This window comes from Theropithecus gelada, chromosome 5, assembly GCF_003255815.1.
Source record: "Theropithecus gelada isolate Dixy chromosome 5, Tgel_1.0, whole genome shotgun sequence".
NCBI lineage: Eukaryota > Metazoa > Chordata > Mammalia > Primates > Cercopithecidae > Theropithecus > Theropithecus gelada.
In genome coordinates this window covers 12,245,687-12,266,495 of record NC_037672.1, presented here as the reverse complement: position 1 = coordinate 12,266,495, position 20,809 = coordinate 12,245,687, and the positions used below count along the sequence as shown (strand labels likewise).

Sequence of the window (20,809 nt, the reverse complement as noted above, 5' to 3'; positions counted from 1 at the left end):
AAGGGTCTTATTTCTTTTTTGCTTAGTTTGGCCAGATATGAAATTCTGGATTGGAATTTCTTTTCTTTAAGAACATTGAATATTAACCCCCAATCTCTTCTGGCCTTTAGGGTTTCTGGTAAGAGGTCTGTTAGTCTTATGGGCTTCCCTTTGTATGTGACCTGACCTTCCTCTCTAGCTGCCTTTAACATTTTTCCTTTTATTTCAACCTTGGAGGATCTGATGATTATGTGGCTAGGGGATGATCTTCTTGTGAAGTATCTTACTGGGGTTCTCTGCATTTCCTGAATTTGAATGTTGGCCTCTCTTGCTAGGTTGGGGAGATTCTCGTAGATGATATCTTGAAATATGTGTTCCAGGTTACTTCCAGTCTCCCCATCTGTTTCAGGGACACCAATAAGTAATGGATTTGTTCTCTTTACTTAATCTCATATTTCTCAGAGATTTTGTTCATTCTTTTTCATTCTTTTTCCTTTATTCTTGTCTGACTTACTTCAGGAAGCCAGTCTCCAAGCTCTGGGATTCTTTCCTAAGCTTGATCTATTCTGCTATTAATAGTTGCAGTTGCATTATGAAATTGTTGTAGTGTGTTTTCAGCTCTGTCAGGTCGGCTGCATTCTTTTCTGTACTGGCTATTTTGTTTTTCAGCTCCTGTATCATTTGGATCTTCCTTGGATTAGGTTTCAGCATATTCCTGCATCTCAATAACCTTTGTTTCTATCCATATTCTGAATTCTATTTCTGTAATTTCAGCCATCTCAGTCCAGTTCAGAACCCTTGCAGGAGAAGTAGTGCCGTCATTTTGAGGAAAGAAGGTACTCTGGCTTTTTGAGTTGTTAGAGTTCTTGTGCTTATTCTTTCTCATCTTTGTGGGCTTATGTTCCTTCAATCTTTGATGTTGCTGATCTTTGGATTTTTTTTTCTTTTATCCTATTTGTTGACCTTGAGAGTTTGATTGTGGTATAAGGTGGGTTCAGTCAACTGGCTTCATTTCTGGAAGATTTTAGGGGGCCAAACCTCAGCTCCCAACTTCTGGACTTCATGCTCTAAATCTGGGGGACTTGTATCCAGCCCCAACATTGTTCTCTGACTCGTCGAGGGTAGGAACCCACTGTGCTGGTGGGACCTACGTATTCCTGGACCACTGGTCATTACACTTCAGTGGGTGGTACTAGCCAAAGTGTTTCGTAAGGCAGCAGCAGTGGGATTTGTCCTTGTTTGCATGTATTAGCAGCAGCAGCAGCAGCAGCAGCAGCACGGTGGGGTACGCACTCATCAACTGCAGCAGGGTGCTAGCAGGTGCCTGCATCCCTGCAGGCATTCACAGCGGCAGCAGAGGCATTATTGCTTTGAGGGACACAGGGCCCCTGCTGCTGGCGACTGTGTCCATGGTGATGCTGGTGGTGGTGTTAGCATGGGGGTCTGGTGCTGGCAGGTGCAGGTCTGTGTCTGCCCTCTGTGCATGATCACTCAGGTGGGGGTGGCTGCTCAGGGTAGGGGAGGTTCATTGTTCTCCCTTCCTAGTTTTACTCTTGCAGCAGTGTTGGTGCGGGGATGGGGCTCTGGAGCTGATGGGGCTGGCAGAGTTCAGTGGGGCGAGGGAGCAGACAGGCTGGTGCTTGGCTGTGAGCACTACTTTCCAACCTGAAATCTCATGAGAACTTATTTACTATCATGAGAACAGCACAGGAAAAGCCATCCCCATGAGTCAGTTACCTCCCACCAGATCTCTCCCAAGACCTGTGAGGATTATGGGAGCTACATTTCCAGATGAGATTTGGATGGGGACACAGCCACCCAAGATGAGATTTGGGTGGGGACACAGCCAAACCATATCACTACCTACCACAATACCTGGCATATGATAGATGCTCAATAAATGTTTGTTGAATAAATCATTTTTTTTAAAAATTGACCAATGGTAGTGCTAGTCTTTCCATGGTTATATTTGTTAGGAAAAAAACTTTCGTTTGATTAGTAAGTGATACATGGAGATTTGGAAGGAAGGAGAGAGAAAGAGAAAGAAAAAACAATAAACCATTAGAAAAAACAAATGTACACACACATTAAGTGACACAACTTTTATTTTTTTTAATTAATTAATTAATTTATTTATTTATTTATTTAATGGATGGTGATTTAAATGGGTGGTGACTTCAATGGGAATTTTTCCTGGCGACAAGATTTGTTCTTACTCTTGTTGAATTAGAAAAATTTTTTAGCTTCAATATTATGATAAATTGGATATGTAAATGTCATTGCTTATAGCTTAGTATTTTAGTCTTCCACAAATTGATGCCTGTGGTATCTGGACATTCCTTGACCTGTTCTTGTAAATAAGGAGATAGTGATGTTTAAGGAATAGCACTGTGGCCAGAAAAGCAAAAAACAAACAAACAAACAAACAAACCAAAAAACCAAAAAGACCAGGCGTGGTGTCTCACGCCAGTAATTCTAGTGCTTTGGGAAGCCGAGGTGTGCGGATCATTTGAGGTCAGGAATTCAAGACCAGCCTGGCCAACATAGTGAAACCCCATCTCTACTAAAAATACAAAAAATTAGCTGGGCGTGGTGGCAGGCGCCTGTAATCCCAGCTACTCGGGAGGCCAAGGCAGGAGAATTGCTTGAACCTGGGAGGCGGAGGTTGCAGTGAGCCAAGATCACGCCATTGCACTCCAGCCTGGATGACAGTGCAAGACTCCGTCTCAAAAAAAAAAAAAAAAAAATTCTGTATTTTCCAAGGTAAACAATATAAATGGGGCTCAGGAATACCCCATTAGATTAAAAAAAAAAATCTCCTAGAGAGAAAACCCTTGAGCCTACAAATTAAAGACTTTCAATATAATTTTAAATAAAGTCTTTTATGTAGTATGAGTGCGTTTTTTAGTTGATAATCAATTGGCACTATTATGTAGGCTTACTAGATTTGCAAATTTACAAGTTTTTACAAGTCAGTTGGGTCCCTTCCTCAGGAAATCAGTTTAAGGTTTTTTTTTCCTATATTGACTCAAAGAGCCTAGTTGTCCTTAAATCCTGTGAATATATTTGCCTTATAATTTGACGGCATTGAATAAACACCCTTATAGGGTCTGTAGTGTTGTAAAAAGAGAAACTGTTAAATAAAGGATCACATTTGGAAAAATAGACTGTGCTGGATAAAACCAGTATTGCATGTGAGTACTGTGGTTTGCTTTAAAGCACCTACAACTATTCAAGGAAATATATCCTTGCCCCTTACTCTCAAAATGGATACTCTAGATGGAAAACAACTAAACTACGTCTTTGTGAAATTAAACTATGGCTATAAATTAATATAAACACCCAATGTAATATTGATCTCTTAAGCAGAAAGTTATGTATTTGTGCTAACATTCAAACTTATAGAGATTACAGAGCTAACTATTAATTATTAAAGTAATTAAACTGTTTCAAGCCAAATATGCTTGGGTAAGTACAACTTGCCTTCAATTAATCACCATGTTTAAATGTACTATATTAAGTAGATCTTTTTTGCGCATCATCAGTGTGCCTGAACTTATACAGATGATAATAATAATGATAGCTCACATTTTTTTTAGCACTTATTTGCTGGTCATTGTGCATTATACATAGATTAATTATCAAATAACTCTATACAAAATAGGTATATTTATTATTCCCAGTTTATAGATGTGGAAACTCAGTCATAAAGAGGTTTAATAAATTGTCCAAGCTTGCACAGCTAGTGTCTAAACTGGAATATAATATTGGAAAGCAAGTCAAGCATGTTAAAAATGTATTGATAGACTCTAATATTGAATTGTTTTCTCTCTTTAACACCTTTCTAGTTGATTTGGAGCATATGAGAACAATAAAACCTGAAAAACACTTACGGTTTTGCCAGGAAAATGGTTTTAGTAGCCACTTTGTCTCAGCCAAGACAGGAGACTCTGTAAGTAAAATAATGAATACTGTATATTATAAGTGATGTTTTACTTTTATTTACTAACATTCCTAGGAAGTATGCTTCCATTATTTAACCTTTGGAGCAAATTAATTCCTATTGAAAACATGAAATTCCTTAGATTAGTTATAACATGTTTATTCTGGTTATATTACTTTTATAATTTATTTAACATAATTTTATGGTTATTTTTAAAAAGGGAATTAAAATGAATATAAACCACCCATAATGTCAGTATCTAGAGGTAACCACTCATAACCTCGTATGATTCCATCTAGTCTCTTTTCCTGATGCTCATACTAGTACTGTTGCCTGTGGCTAGGAGATGGCATTCATTGAGTGCTTACTTTATTATAGACATTGTACTACTCTGATTATCTCCGTTTTATAGAGGAGTCTTAGAGAAATTATGTAATGGGGTCCAGATTACACAGCTAATAAGTGGAGGAGAGAGGATTTGTAAAGGCAAATAGTGACACTCTGGGACTCACAGTCTTAACCACAAGCCTGTATTTATTTTTAAAAATTACGATTATAATATAGAAATAATTTTATATTTTACTTTTTACTTCATATTTTTATTGTTTCCATGTCATTTAATAATAGATTGAATAATTCATTTAATAAATGTTCAAAAATTTATTCAGTCTTATTCTTATTGTGGAACATACAGGTTGTTAAGTTTTGAACATAATGTTCTAATGTAAAATTTTGTCCATAAGTTTTTGATGTTTTGGTTATTTTCTTCAGGTAGAAAGATTCCTTGAAAGGGGATTGAAACATTGCCAAATCACCAGCAGAAAGACTAAATTCATACTATCACCAGCATTGTATGATTGCCATAACTACATCCTTTTAACATTCAGGATTTATTTATGTATTTATTTTAAAATCTTTGTCAAATTGGTAGGCCCCCCCAAAAGAAAAAAGATACTTCACTATTTAAATTTGAATTTCTTTGATTATAATTGAGGTTGAAATTTTGAAAGTTTTATTATTCACTTTGTGCTTTTTACTTGTTATAATTTTCTATTGCATTAGAAATTTTCTATGACCATCTTTATGTTAGTGCTAATAGTCATGTGTCACAGTTTTTTCAAATAATCCTCACCGACCCCCATTTGACTATTTTTCCAGTTGACATTTTTCAACTAAAAGAAGTTTGAAATTTTTCTGTGGTTTAATATTTTTGATGTTTTTCTCTGTAATATCCTTTATAGTTTTATACCTAAAATAAATATTAAATAATATGACTGGGGTTTGATCTTTCTTTTGGTAAGACTCATTAAAAAATTTGGACTCTTGGAATCCTTTCACCTCAGACAATGTGAATATGGGCACATATGCACCCATCCATGCCTTTGAAAAAAATGTAATGTCAATAATTGTAGATAAATTCATCCATGGATTCACTGGGCTTCTGCCCTCACTTAATCTTCCCAGGGGTCTTTTTGCTATTTCAGAATTATTTTAACTTGTAGTATTTTCACTTGTTTTTAACCACTTAGTATTTTTTTGCCACTTAGTGTTTTTTGTGTGCTTATATTGAACCACTATTTAAAAACTTCATTTTTTTTTAAGTGATACTTTGAAATGGTTTGTTCTTATGAAATTACTTTAAGACTTGTAATCATCTCTAGCTCCAGGTAACTTCCTCTCATTGTTTGAGGAGTTGAGCTCCTGGCTTACTATTCTTTCTCTGATATTACTTATGTCATAATTCTTAGTGATTTCAGTATCCTTGTTTCTTCCTGACTCCACCTTAGTCACTCTCGCATACCACAGATCACGTCATTACAAATTACTGTGGCTCTTCTATTACCTCAGTATCAGGCATCCTAATCACTAACCACCAACCATCTTCTGTTTCACATCCTTGAATGTCCTAACACAACCATTCTCAACCCTAGCAAGACCTACAAGACATTGATCCTAACACCTTTGCAAAATCTTAACCTCCTTTCATGTCTTCATTTTTCTCTCTTCTGAACTTAAATCTCATGGCCAGTCCAAATCATTGCCATGCACATACTCTCAATTCCCTTTTTCCTCTTTCACTTTGTCAGACCTGCTTGGCTAAATCTTAATTCTGGTTTAAACCAAGCCTCTGCTTTTTCATGGGTATGCTCATGAACATGACCAGAGAAAAGCACAGAGGTATGCTGGAGGTTTCACTTGAAGTTCACAATCCCTAATCTCAAGTGGGCCCTTAATGCTGCTCAGTAATTATGCCCTATATCCCTAGTCTACCACCTCTTCCCTCAGCTAGGTGACTTTTTTTTTTTTTTTTTTTTTGAGACAGAGTATCACTTTGTCGTCTGGGCTGGAGTGCAGTGGCGTGATCTCAGCTAACTGCAGCCTCCGCCTCCTGGGCTCAACCAATTCTCTGCCTCAGCCTCCCACGTAGCTGGGATTACAGGTGCCCACCACCACGCCCGGCTAATTTTTTGTATTTTTAGTAGAGCTGGGTTTTCACCATCCTGGCCAGGCTGATCTTGAACTCCTGACCTCGTGATCCACCTGCCTCAGCCTCCCAAAGTGTTGGGATTACTGGCGTGAGCCACTGTGCCCAGTCAATGACTATTTCATAGCTTCTCTTCTCTCTTCAGAAGTGTTCAAACTATCCTCCTCTATTCTATCAGCTGATGACCTTGTTTCCTATTTTATAAGAAATTTGAAACAAACAGAAGACAACTTCTACATACTGATGCTACCAGGTCTAACCTCATCCTACTTACCCCATCTGTTCTCATATCTTCTGTCTTCTCTGTGGTTACTATGGGATCTATTCTAGCTAGGGCCAACTTCTCCATTGTGTGCTAGTCCCATTTATCTTTGCTGAATCAAGGATATTGCTTTAGCAGTTCTGTTTCATATGTTTTATTTTTTTTCCATCTACTGGATTATTCTTTCAGCATACAACATATTATGACTTATTTTATCTTAAAAACAAGAAAGCTCTTGATGCCACATTTTTTCTCTAGCTGTTGCCTCATTTCCTTCCTTCACTTTCCAGTATATGTTTTGAAAGAGTTGTCTCTAGTTCTTCTTTTCCCAATTTCTCTTCTAGTTCCAGCAGACTTTTGCCCTCAGTATTTTACCCAAACTGCTATTATCCAGGTCATCAATGGCCTCCTTTTTGCTGAATCCAATGATCAGTACTCAGCCGTCATCCTACTTGACTAAGTAGCAACATAAATAATTGTTGATCACTCTCTCCTCTTTGAAATACTCTCTGCACTTAGCTTCCAGGATACAATGCCTCCTGGTTTTTTTTTTCTACTTCACTAACTACTCTGTGAGTCCCCTTGACTAATTTTCTTACCTCTCCAACCAACTAAGGTTCAGTCCTTTGATATCTCTTTTTCTACATGTATTCCCATAATGGCTTTATTTAGTCTTCTGGCTTTGCTCAGACGTTTCCCCTGAACTGTAGACTCTTATATCCAACTGCCTGTGCAGCATCTCCACTTAGATGTCTAATAGGCTGCCCAATTTAACATGTTTAGAACTGAGCTCTTGATATTCCCTCCTAAAATCTCTCACAGTTTTCCCCACTTTAATAAATAGCAGATCTACCAGTTGCTCAGGCCAAAAAAATTTTGGAGCCTTTCTTGACTCCTCTTTTTCTCTCATACCCCACATGTGTCACCAAATCCCATTGGCTATACTTTGAAAATATATCCAGAACCTGGTGACTATTTCTTACTGTGTCCACTCCTACCACTTTGGTTCAGCCTCCATAATCTTTTACATTAGTGTCTTTGCTGATTCTCTTTTTGTACACTTGGTCTCCTATAGTGAATGTTAATACAAACAACCAGACTAATGCTGTTAAAATAAAAGTCACATTGGGCCACCCTCCCATGCCTTCCATTCATTTGGAATAAACGTCAAAGTCCTTCCAGTAGCCTACCAGATTCTACATGCTTTGCAGTCCTCATCTCTTTGCTCGTCTTCTTTTAGAACCACTCTTTCTCTCCACTCCACCACAGTACTTTTCCTATTGTTCCTTGAACATTGACCATCAATGAACTAAAATATATTATGCTTCTTAGGGTACAAACGGCATAAGGCTATCAGAAATATGTATCCATTTTTTGTTAGAAATAAAAATTAACAAAGTTTTGATAAATATTCTGTAAGCATGTGATGAGTAGGGATAAGAATATGGTAGGACATTTATGAAGAAAAGATAGTTATACTACACTAAATGTCAGGATTGGAACTCTAGTAATTATAGTAGACCTGACATAAGCTAGCTATGTGTGGAAAGGCTATTTATAGAAAAATATTTGTCTGTTTTTGTTTAATCGTAATGGCATATATTTTTCCTTTGAACTGATAAAATATAGTAAATAGTACCAAGTTGCTTTACTCAAGATACATGGAGAATTTGTTGGAATGATGTGAAAGTCACAGAGAATATTAAAGTGTTAGAAGGTAAGACCTTTTAAGATAGGCCACAGGCGGCTAAAAGGACCAAGATAAAATTGGCAATGAAAAGTAGGGTGGTAAAGTATAGATTATTTTTATTTTCTTCAGTAAGTATGGGAGTTTTTATACTAGTAAGTAAGATTGTTTTGTTGTTTTTTAAAGTGGTAGCTGTAATCATCATGTTAAATCTTTAATGTGTGTGTTTAGAGAAAATTCATTGAATTGGATGGAGTTTTGAATTATGGCTTAATAATTTAAAATATTATATTTAAAATGTTGCTACATTTGACAAAGGTATTTTTGGAATCACCTGCTATATCATATTTTTGCAATTATTGCTGTTTATCATTTTTTTAAAAATTCTGTTTATTTAAAGATAACTTAAGCATGACTCTTTTATATAATTTAAACCCATTTTTGTTATGTAGGTCTTCCTGTGCTTTCAGAAAGTTGCTGCTGAAATCCTTGGGATCAAATTAAACAAAGCGGAAATAGAACAGTCACAGGTGATTACCTTGAACTTTATGTTTAAAAAATTAATGAATTTCTTACAAGGCATTAATTTTTACCCATAAATTCTTACCCATTTATGCCTTCTGTGTACGTGTCTCTAAAAGCTTTGGGAATAGATTGTATGTATGACTCAGTGTTTATTGCAGAAGATGGAGAATGTTAACTTTTTATGTTAACTTTTTACCAAATTATGATACCCTTGAAACCTCATTTTGTCTCTTTTGTTGGGAAAAAGATACTGGTATAAAAAAAATTTATTAGTGATTAACTAATGAGTTTAGGTGCTGACCACATTGTTTGGTACTTCTTTATTTAAATCCTTATGGAGCGTCTATTCAATTTTAAAACATCCTTGACTGTAATGATATTAGTTTTTGATGTTGTTTTGTTGTCAGTTTAGTTGTGTTATTAATTAGTAAGGATTTCTAAGTTTTTTCACTATTCCTAGATAGTTCTGTTAGACTAAGAAAAAAACATGCATATCAGTAGCCAAGAACTTTAAAGTACCACTATAATTTTCCACTAATTCATATGTCTGATAGAATGAAAAATCAGAGCAAGCGCCTAAAAAGTTATGCTTCAGAAGTGGTTTGGTTAGAAGTAACAAACTAATTACATTTTTCCTCAATTTCTTCCACCCCATTCGCACCCTGTGCAACTAAAAAAGTCTGATTATCTCTTCCCATCCTTAAATTTTTCTTTAATTCTTTTAGAGTTAGTTCTGTATCTTTTTCTCATGGTCCCTCTGTGTGTGTGTGTGTTTTAAAATGATTGAAGCAAATATTTGAAATTGTTATACTGATGTAGATGTTTCTAGGACTTGATTAAAATATTTGAAATGCTAAACATTTGCTAATTTTAATTCCCATCATTCAAAGACATTTGTTTTATTTAGCACTTGGTATGGCCAGATACAGTGCTAAGATACTTTGTGATGTTTAAATAGCTCCCAGACACATAAAAAGTGGTTACTTGGTTTGGATCTAGGAGAATATAAGAAAGAGAAGTCACCATGATTTGCTTGATCACACAGACCTTGGATCCCAGAGGTCAAGTAATTCCTTTGCTTTTTAGCTTCTCTGTCTAAATAATGTTTGTCTCTGCTTAATTAGACAGTCTGTGATTATCATAAGTGATTTATTCGTCATATGTTGTATACTCAGTATAGTGGTGGGTCTAAAAAAGAATTAAAAGACTTTAAAATGTCCCTGCTTTCAGTAAAGAAACTTAATAGGTTATGTGCCAGGGGGACTGTGTTATCTCAGTTAATCCTCATAACTCCCTGGATCCGGTAAAATTTTATCATTTTATGATCAGGAAGCTGAGACTGTGGAGAGATTCAGTAACTTGATCACTAACCCTTAGTTGGGCACTGGTGGAGCCAGAATTTGCACCCAGGTCTCTCTGACACCAGTGCCCTTGGTGTTTCCACTCTACTATACTGGGGGAAAGTGTACTGGGCAGTTTGGAGTGGGAAGGGAGAAAATGGCTGAAAGAGGAGCTGATATCAACAATATACCTGGGTAGAAAAGCTTAGGTTGTATTTTAGAAACAGAAGAGCAGTTTGGTTAAAATAAATGACCATTTGTGTCAGAGTTTGAGAACAGATTTTTGGGATTTATGAATGCCAAGTTGATTAATTTTATTTGACCTATAATCATTTTGAGGTAGGGCAATAAATGAAAGCAGTTTTTAGATAGAATTAATCTAATGGGATATTTTTGTATGTCATTGGATAGGAGGGAGATTGAAGTAAGGAGACTGAGTTACTGCTACCATGTGAAAATGGCCAAAGTCAAGGTGGAAGGGAAAGAGGGAACTGATAGGACTTGTGGAATTATTGGATAAGAGAGAATAGAAGTCCAAGACAATAACCCTGAGGTTTCTTGCTTGGAGGAATGAAGACAGGGGAAACCAATGATTGTGGTCTTTCTGAAAGAGGGAATGGTGGACTGGTGCTTCACAGGTGAGAGGGCCGCACTGAGGAAGAATTCCTTGTACTGCCTGAGCTGTGCAGCGGTGATCAGATACAAGGAGACCTCTGGAGAGATGAAACAACTGGAGGCAAAATTTGGGGAAAGCTTTATTAATATTAGCTCCCTCGTGTTGCAAGATCAACAGAGTTACTATGTTGACTTTGGATATGGGCTTAATATCCTGGCGTACTTTAAATAAAGAGATATTAGATGTGTTAATTACATAATTCTCTACCCTCCCTGCACATCCACCTTGCTTATTATGCTTTGAGATTTAATTCTATCTTCAGTTTGTTGGTGGTATTTACTCTTAATGCATTCATTTGAAAGGGAATTCAAGTTACTGCAGCACTCTTCTATATGTTTGTCAAAATTCTTTGTATATAGCAAGAAGCCTCATTAGTCTTTCTTGATCCTGATGAATTTGGTGTTTTTGCCAATTAAATTATTGATTTTACAATTCATATTTCTTAGTGGAAACATTTTTGCAAGTTCATCTAAAAGACTAGGAAGTGCAGATTATATATATACACACACACACATATATATATACACACACACATATATATACACACATATATATACACACACAGACATACATATATATATACACACACACACACACACTGCATGTGGCTTTTGCGACATTTGAAAGATTACTGGGGGGATTCAAGGGAATCTTTGAAAGTACTTTATATTATTCTATAGAGAAGGAATTAAATGGCAGACTCACCAGTCACATTGATGTTGATGCTCTACTATAATAATTTACTTTGCGACATAAGTGTTTACAATGAGGTTTTAGTCCTAGTTCCATTCACTGATTATTTAAAGAGATTCTGCTAGTTTATTTCTAACCTAGATTGCTCTTATTTGGGAGTTATATAAAATGAGTTATCAACACACTTTGTAAGCTTTGCAAGGAAAAGGAAGAGAGAGAAAAGAAAGTGAATGCAATTTATTAACACAGTAAACATATTTTGAGGGTCTGTGTAATGCCAGGGACCACAGTAGAATCTGGGGATACAGAAATGAATAAGAGAAAGTCCCTATCCTCAAGGAGCTCCCGGAATAAGTGCGGCAGCCAAACATTTAAAAAAAAAACACTATAGGTGCCTTTTCCACAATTCCCAATTTGGTTAATAGTTTCATTTGCATCATTTATGTAGTCTTCCCCTTTCTCCCCGACCAACCATTATCCTCTAAGATATTGTAAGAATTGATACTGTTGTTAACAAGTGTTATAGTTTCCCAGGTTGTTCAGATTTTTTATTTGCAAAGTGCCTAGACTTTTGGGAGAAAAAATAAATTTACAGTTGCTGTTGTTTAGGAAATCCAGCCATCAGCTCTTTAAGAATGCATTAGATAATTGATAAAGAAAAAGCATAGTCCTTTTAGTCCTGTCTTGTGTCCTTCAGACTGAATTGCGAGGAAGTTTTGCCATATCTACTTGGTGTTAAGAGTTCTTAATACATTTTTAAGCCTCGACATTTTTACTTGCCAATTAATAAACTATGAATATCTACTTGATTTGAATTAGGAATGTATTAGTTTTTAAAATACCAAAAAAAATTTCTATCATGTCTGAGATATTCATTAAACTTGCTAAAAATATATATTCCTTATTGTCCCCTCAAAGTATTTTCAGACTGTATCTGAAAGTATCTCACGTAGGGCTTGGCGTGTAATAGACATACTCAAGATTTTAATTATCTTAATTGGCATATTATTGTACAGTACCCTTTTAACCATTAAGAGTCCTTTCTGCTTTTTAGCTTTACCTGAATATTGATCTTCCTCAGATTCTTCTTACCCATGTGTTAATTTTTTATGATTATTTTCTCCAGTATGTTTATGAAAACTGTCCTGGGATTTCTTTCTTATCCTAAAGACCACTTGTTTTCTTGAGGAGCATATTTTCTCATTTTGTGCATACTACTCTAACCCTCAGATATTGAACGTTGCTTAATGGATTTTCATATCACATACTATTTTTTCTCTTTCCTATTCACCTTTTAAATTAATTTTTTAAGTAAAATTTCAAAACCAGATGGGACTTTAGAGATCATGTAGGTTTACTTTTTAACAGGTTGTATCCTATTCCATGCTTTAAATTGTATTCTGTAATCTTGTTGCACTTTGAATATATACCAGTCAGAATATTCTGTAATAGTTTAAAATCTGTTTTGTATGCTAGACTCTTATTATCTCAAGAAACAGAGATTGTGCATTATTTACCTAAATGTCTGCAATATCTGGGACAGTGGTTGGCTTTGAATGAATGATAGCGACAAATGTTTTAGCCTTCAGGGTGTGTTTACTCCATATCCTGGGCATGACAAACTATGGCCTTTGCAGTGGTAAATATGTTCCTTATTATCTGGAGTAAGGTGCAATTGCACAGTTGACCAAATTTATCTTTAGTTTAATCTCTCTGAGAGTCCATCTATACTCCTTACACCTTGTGCCCCAACCCATAGGTTGCTTTCTTGCTTATGCCCTCCATTGCTACCGCTTCCATTTCCAGTATCCACTTGGCAAATGCTCTTTGAAAATATCAGGGTTAAGCTTGTGTTCACTCATATAACTCTTTTCCTCTTAGGGCCACTTCATTATTTTCATTTCATCAACTAATAACAGAGAATAATTGAGTGTACTTTGTGGCTCTAAAAATAAAGGTTGGTATTTTGTAGGTAACATTTTCTCTAAAAACATCAATAAATGACTTTTAAATAAGCTGACTACAGTGAAACCACCTACCGTGAAGTTTATGACATGGAAATTATGTTTTTCTAATCATAGAAAGTGAAATTTGGAATCTGCAGAGCCTTGGTTATGGGTTACAGTTCGGAAACACTTTACAAAGCTTTATGTCAAAGAGTCAAAGCCCCTGAGAGTGATGCTGCCTTGTTAATTCTTCATTAATTTGATGAAAATTAATAATGAAATCCAAGTCATTTATGTTAGTGAGTTCTTGGACCAAATTGTCTAGAGCACAGGACAGTAATCTGGTTGTGTTTCTAGGATAAGACTTAAACCAACATTTTGTTGGATTAACGAGTTGCTTACTGATTATGAAAATCCCATCTCTTCATTGTAACCCATAGTTTGGCATGAAACAATTAGGTTTGGGGAGGTTAGCTAATGGTATACAATATTTCACTGATGTACCCCCTACTCATACCTCATTTGGCAGTTGGTAATGCTTGTGATGATAGCATCAGGCGGAGTGCCTAGTAAATCATGAGTCTTGTCCAAAAGTTAATGCTGCTTGTTGCTAGAGAACTTAAGCAGAAGCCACCCAAGGCTAATATGTTCGTATGCCTCAGCATCCTATTCATTTACTCTCAATTGTTTATAGAATCTTTATTTATAAATGTAATCACAGATAGAAGCTCATATTAAGATGCCTTTCTGTCTATCTTAGTAAATTAATAGATGCTATTATGAAGGATGAGTGTCCTGAAATAAGATATTTGCAATCACATGGATAGCGAGGATAGTTTTAAATCTAAAATATTTGGGTAGCATGTTATATCTTTCATGCATATTTGTCACATGTGGTCTTTTTATCCTAAGGTAATAGCAATTACGAATATAACAAGGTAAAAACAAATCGTTTCTTATTTAGTAAAACTCTTAGATATTTGAAAGCAGCAGTTGTTGTACTTAAATATTGTACCTTGTGAATTTTTTTTACATGACCTACAACTGCATTTTGAATTTGTTTGTTTCTGTATGGAATTTGGAAGTATGGAGGTTAGGATTGGGAGGAATGGGGGAGTGAGCATCACAAGGAAGTCTAGGACAAGTAATAAATAGTATTAAATATAAAAATTGTAAATGGCATATGGCTTCCTCTGATGTCTTCATTCCTCTCCCCACATTCAAAGAAATTAATTACTCCTTCCTCTGTGTTCCCACAGCATATTATAAGTCCACTAGTTAAGTGTTTAACTTGTATGGCAATTAGTTGTATATGTGTTTCTCTTTCCATTGGGTCCTCAGCAACTTGTGAATAGATTCTGTGTAAGTCGCCCATACATTCACAGTATAGAGTGACTGGCACGTAGTATATCTTCAGTAAATCTTGTTAATGGAAATTGAATTAATCCTTTTATTGCACTTTAACATAGAAAAACCTCATAATTCTTCATAGTCTTCTGAAATTCTGGGCATTATATATGTTATATATAATTGTGTTATCAAAAATGGAACTCACAATTTGGGAAGTTTAGTGGTCATATCTATTTCAGTAATTAAATAGAATTACAAAGAATAATGTTTCTTGGGCCTTTGTTCCTTTTCTTTTCTTTTGTATGTGTACATTCTGCTGTTTGTATGTGTGTGTGTGTGTGTGTGTGAGAGAGACATGTTTACATTTATATATTAATTTTATGTTTCTGCTTTGGTGTTTCTTTCTATATTCAGTCATTGAACATACTTTCCATTTTGTCTTTTTTTTTTTTTTTAATTCTTTATTCTTTGTCTCATTTATGTTGTATGGAATTGACAGCATATTGTCAGGGCAGAAATAGTGAAGTACCCGGAAGAAGATAATCAACATACCAGCTCTGCTCAGAGTAGAATCTGTTCAATACAGTAGTGCAGGTATTAAGGGATAAATTATTACAGTTTGGGGAGGTGGGAAGGGAAAAACAGTGAATGCTATCTTGTTCTTTATTCCTTATGAATAGGGAAGTTCAGATGATTATTGTACATTATTGGAAATTAATATCGCGTCTAAGTCTTGATTTAGAACTAAAAAATTGGTCCTCTGCCAGGAGACATGAATTAAGAAATTGGAAACAAATTAAAATAACATTGCAGTTACTTTTAAACATATTTGTCTTTATGGTTGTGTTTATTACATGTGCAGTGAAGTGGAGAATTGAGGCAGTTATTTCATTATTCATTCCTTACCATTTTTCCTGAAATAGCTTGGTAATTGAAAGAGTATTTTTAAAATTTGCCTTGAATTGCCCTTCTTTGTCTGCTTGTGTGTGCAGACTTTGTAGAGTTGAAAACAGTAAAGGATTTGTTTTAAAGTATTACTTAGAGATGAATATTAAGCATATTGCTAAATGTATCATTTTAGATATTCCTTGAAGTGTGTGTTAGAGGGAAGGAAGGGTTAAAAGTATCTTTTGGTTTAAATTATTTTACAAACGAATATGAAGTAATTTTCTAAATTTTTCATTATACTGTATTTTGTTACAGTTGTATTCATAACCAATAGTGAGCCATTTGGAAATAAGTTAGGGATTTTGGAGGAAAGTTTTAGAAATTGGAAAAGATTTAAAAATAGGTTGCTCAGAATATTTCTGCTTTATATGTGAATCCTCTTTAACATTTAAGTGTCTTCTTACAAACTCAAACTGCTGTAAACATTCAATGAAAAGGTATCGCTAAATATAATGGCTTATGGAAATATTAATCAATAATGTTATTTTTTACTTTGAAATGATGAGTTCTTTTCTATGATTTAAAATACATGTGAATGATTCATTTAAATTATTTTGCTCTAAATTATTATCAGGGTTTAATTTTTCCTTATTGATTTGTCAGTTTTTCGTTAGACTTATGATTACCTCAAGTTAAATGTCATAAAACCAGGGACAACTCCATAGCTGAGTTGCCATTCTCTTCTTGAAAACAAAAAAACAAAAAACACTTTTCATTTGTTTGTCTGGCTTATTCTTTTAATATCAACTCCTGCTTCATTTGTGGTGTCCATCATCAGAAGCTCAGCAGAGTTCAGAAAATAAAAATATACTTTAAGGAGCTCTTTCTAAATGTTCTGATGTCCTGATAATAACTCTGTTTTCTTTTATGACAGAGGGTGGTGAAGGCAGATATTGTAAACTACAACCAGGAACCTATGTCAAGAACTGTTAACCCTCCTAGAAGCTCTATGTGTGCAGTTCAGTGAGCGCATTTTTCTTTTGTGTTGATAGTTCTGGCTGCCCTTCACCTCTGGGTGGGCCTGAGGACTTCTAGGAACTTGTTTTATCAGTGACCATCTCTGTAGTTCAGTTAACACTTTCCTCCCAACTTGCTTCATCATTGCTGTTGCCTCACAGTGGCAGGCCGCTCCTTGGATTTGAAAGAATTCAACTTTGGGACCACACACTTTGAATTCAAAATGGAAAACCCATTCCCTGGACTTAGACTGCTTCGTTGCAAAAGAATGATGTTGCTTCTTTGTATGTCCTTGCTTCTTTTTTCAGTGATGTAAATTTTTTTAACTTAATATGAAAACTATCCAAGTCTTGATCATCAGCCAGGATTTTGCCACAGCAATTTCATTCTCTTATCGGAACCTGTATGTGTCAAAGTATACTTCAGAGTGCAAACATTAAGCAAGTAATATATTTTACCTACGGATACTTATGAAGACATTCTTTAGCTATCTATTGTGACTAAAAGTATATAAAGCTGTATCTAACTGAAAATGCTTGAAATAAGGCTGTAATAGAAATATTTTTTCATTTTAAAAAAAGGGCCTAAATTGTTTATATTGTAGTTTGTAACTCACAAAGTAGTGAGTATTTGATATTGTATTTTTATTACTGTATCATTGTCATTATGTTTTGTGTAATACTCAGGTTTGAAGGCTTTCTGAATTTTGATAAATGTTCAGCTGATGCTCCACATGGAATTTCTCTTGCAAACTGCGTAAGAGTACTCCCGCAAATGAGTTACGACATTGTGGATCAGACTGTACCTGATGTTCAGATGTTTTTCTTTCATGAATAAATTTATTTAAATTACTTCTTTTGGCAGTTTTCTTTCAAACGTCTTCCTTTTCGTTACAGAAAGGCAGTGTGTATTTGGATACAAAATTAGTGATTCTGGGAAGTTTAATGTATAGTCAGTCACTTAGAATTGTTAGGTTATTTTGTTGGACCAATTAAAATCCATACTCCATAGCTTGGCATTTCAGGGACTTCACATCAGCTGCCTCCTACCTTTCTACCTTTTCTCATGCCACTCCACTGTACCATCATCACTCCTCTGCAAACACAGCTATGGACTCATTCCTATTTGCTTTGTGATGCTCCGCTTTCCTGTTTTTGCTCCACAGGTCCCTCTGCTGGGAATTCCTCCTCCTTCTCCAAATGTCTGCCTCCTGCCAGCCAACCTTTAGGCACTGTGAGAGCAGGACTCTGTTTGTCTTGGTCATAGTTGTGTGGTTTTTGTGTGTGTGTGGTTTTTTTGTGTATGTGTGCTAAGATACAATGCCTGGCATGACTGGTGCTCCATATTTGCTACATTGAAGCATGAACAAAAGCCACCCCTCCACAAAGCCAGTCCTTGTCTCCACAGCTCACAGTTCCACATCACTACCTCTCTGATAGCCACTGCCCCTTTCTGCCTTGAATCACTGCTATTTATGCCCCTGTTTTTTATTGTTTAATAATCCATGAGCTCATTGAAGGGTAGCTCTGGTGTCTTCTCTCTCATGTCTCTTACAGTGCCTGGCAGCATGCCTTTGTCATGGATTTGCCACAAGTGTTTGTAGAAATTTGGATACCTAATTTTAGAGGTGTAAGGGATTTTGGAAAACTTTGTTCACTTCTTTATGTGGCTAAGGAAACTGAAGTGTGGACAGAAAAAGTAACTTGCCAGAAATCATGAAATCATAGAGCTAGACTTGGTAGATCTGTCTCTAGGCCGAGAAATTAAAAAAAAATTAATTAAAAAAAGATTTTGAAAACTCTACTTCTTAGTGGGTCCAGCCTCTTTCTACTTTGATTTTTATATTTTTCATTTTATAATTGGGCAGACTTTTAGACCCTTCAAGTGATAAACCCTTCAAGCCACTGCAGCTTATCTTCCTGATATGTGCGGGCCAGTTGACTAGGGATGTTAATAGAATATAAAGTTGAACAAATGAGCTCTCAACCCTCAGGACTTTACAGTCTAGTGGGAGGGATGTTTGTTGTTGTTGCTGCTATTTTAAAAGCTGTGATTGATTGAAGCCTTCTATTAAACTAAACTTGCCCAAGGCTTTACATTTAGTAAAAGGTGAGGCCATGATCTGTTTGGTCATTTTCTGTTGATTTCACCTCCATCTATGTGAAAACCGAAGGATTTAAAAAAAATTTTTTTCCTCCCAATACAATTACTGAAGTACGATAAAGTATGACTTAACACATATGTATGAAGGTCTACGAGACCAAATTTTTTTAGTGGTGTGTTTATAAACTTAGAGCACTGCGTGGGACTGAGCAGGGGCCAGGGAAGAAAATGATGTTAGTAGGCGTTCTTTGGCCTGGACATTTCTAGGCATTTGTTACATGGACTGTTTTATTTTCACATCTATCTGTGAGAGGGGAATTATTGCCTCCTCTCATAGAGGAAACCTAAGCTGAGACTAAGTGATTATACGAAAGGCCTTCCTTCAATAAGGGGTAGAGCCGGGGGCTACACAAAATGTTTCTGTGACAGAATGGACTATGCTGGTACTGGTTTTAGGCTGCCTTCCATTTGTGAAGGTCACATAACTCATGCCCTTCCTGAGAGTTAAATAGGTCTTAGTTTAAGCTGTTCTTTTGAGAAGTGGCGATGGGCCTGTGTGGTCCATCTGCCTGACTACCTTGACCAGTAGCATGTGTCCACAGGGGCTGGTGGTGGGAAGTTTGCCCTCTGATCACTCAGATGAAACAGCAGTTTCCCCTCTGTACCCTCTTGCCCGCCTTCAGTCTCATTGGCGTTATGTCTCTCCCAGCTGAGCATGACTGGTCCTTGAGAGCCTTTTGCCTCAAGGAAAGCAGATGCAGTACAGCATATGGCCAAAGCGGATTTCTGAATTCCATATTACAATTTTCCCCATACCTCGGGTTTTATTTTTGAAACAGAAATGTAGGATTCATGCTTATTTTACTTTGTTACCTCTCCTGTCTATAGTTTTTAATTTAAAAAATTACAAGCCTTTCCATCTAGTTTTAGGTACTTTGTCTCCTGAAGACACATGCTATAGAGTTTCAAACACATTGTGGTCACTTCTGCTGCTTATTGGGCTTTTGAAAAACACAAAAGTCTTCAACCAGAACTGGTCATTGGATGCTGCCTTTCAAGTGCACCCTCTATTATGTGTGGCGAACCACTCTGGAGTGGTTTTTGGAGTGGCCCACAGCACTCCTGTGACTCCTCTATTATTCCAGGAGGAGGTAAGCCAGGGCCCTTTAAAGTTGATCACTGAAACAATGTGATGGCGCAGAAGAGTTTGTGTGTCGTTTAAAAATAGAAGAGTTTTCTGGCCATAACCTGTGCTAGTGGTTGCTGTAATCTTGGATATCCTGAACAACAGTTGCAAGATTTAAAAGAAACTGAAATGCAGACCTGTTTAACATTATGGTAGAATCCATGGGTCACCTCCCCAGCACACATGTCGCCTCTCCAAACAGTTTCCTAATTTCCTGATAGAGCCCTCCCCTCAGTTTTCAACTGCTTCTAGCTCCTCATGAGTGGGTCCTCACTGAAATAAACCCATTAGGATATTAAACCCCCTCGCCCCAGTAGTCGGCTCTGAAATGAACTGATAACTCCATCATCGCTCATGAAATTGGAGGAGACATTTGCTAAGGTTTCTGAAAAAGGAAAGAATAAAGAAATATTTACCCCCGTAAGTTTTCAGAAGACTCTTTGCCAGCTGGACTGGAATGAGAAAGGGTGTGGCTCTGAGTGACACTGGCAGCCATCTTGAGGCCACAAGGGAGAGCTGGACCAAGGATGGTGCTGATGCCAAGAAAGCAGAGGTGGAAAGCGGCGATGATCCAAGTCCCTGTCACCAACTTTGAGCCCTGGATCCAGCCATGCCTTGAACTGTTCAGCAGAGAGTTATTATTATTTAATCATTTAGACCAGTGTTATTTTATTTTTTGGTTACTTCTTATATTGACACCTATTATGTACTAGGGCCTTTGCTTGGTAC

General features: G+C 36.3%; 1 protein-coding gene across 3 annotated transcripts in view; it reads left to right on the top strand.

Annotated features, from left to right (window-relative positions):
* RAB28 (RAB28, member RAS oncogene family) overlaps positions 1-17,643 on the top strand; it is a 131,213-nt gene extending 113,570 nt beyond the window's left edge. The window contains exons 5-8 of one of the 3 annotated variants that reach the window (XM_025386469.1): positions 3,828-3,931; positions 8,809-8,886; positions 15,386-15,480; positions 16,709-17,643. In XM_025386469.1, coding sequence (XP_025242254.1) covers positions 3,828-3,931; positions 8,809-8,886; positions 15,386-15,475 — 272 coding nt within the window. In that variant the 3' untranslated portion in view covers positions 15,476-15,480; positions 16,709-17,643. Of the gene's footprint in view, positions 1-3,827; positions 3,932-8,808; positions 8,887-13,471; positions 13,548-15,385; positions 15,481-16,708 lie in introns of all 3 variants that reach the window. The other 2 variants (XM_025386470.1, XM_025386467.1) reach the window with 2 other exon arrangements.
* Positions 17,644-20,809: the final 3,166 nt, after the last annotated feature.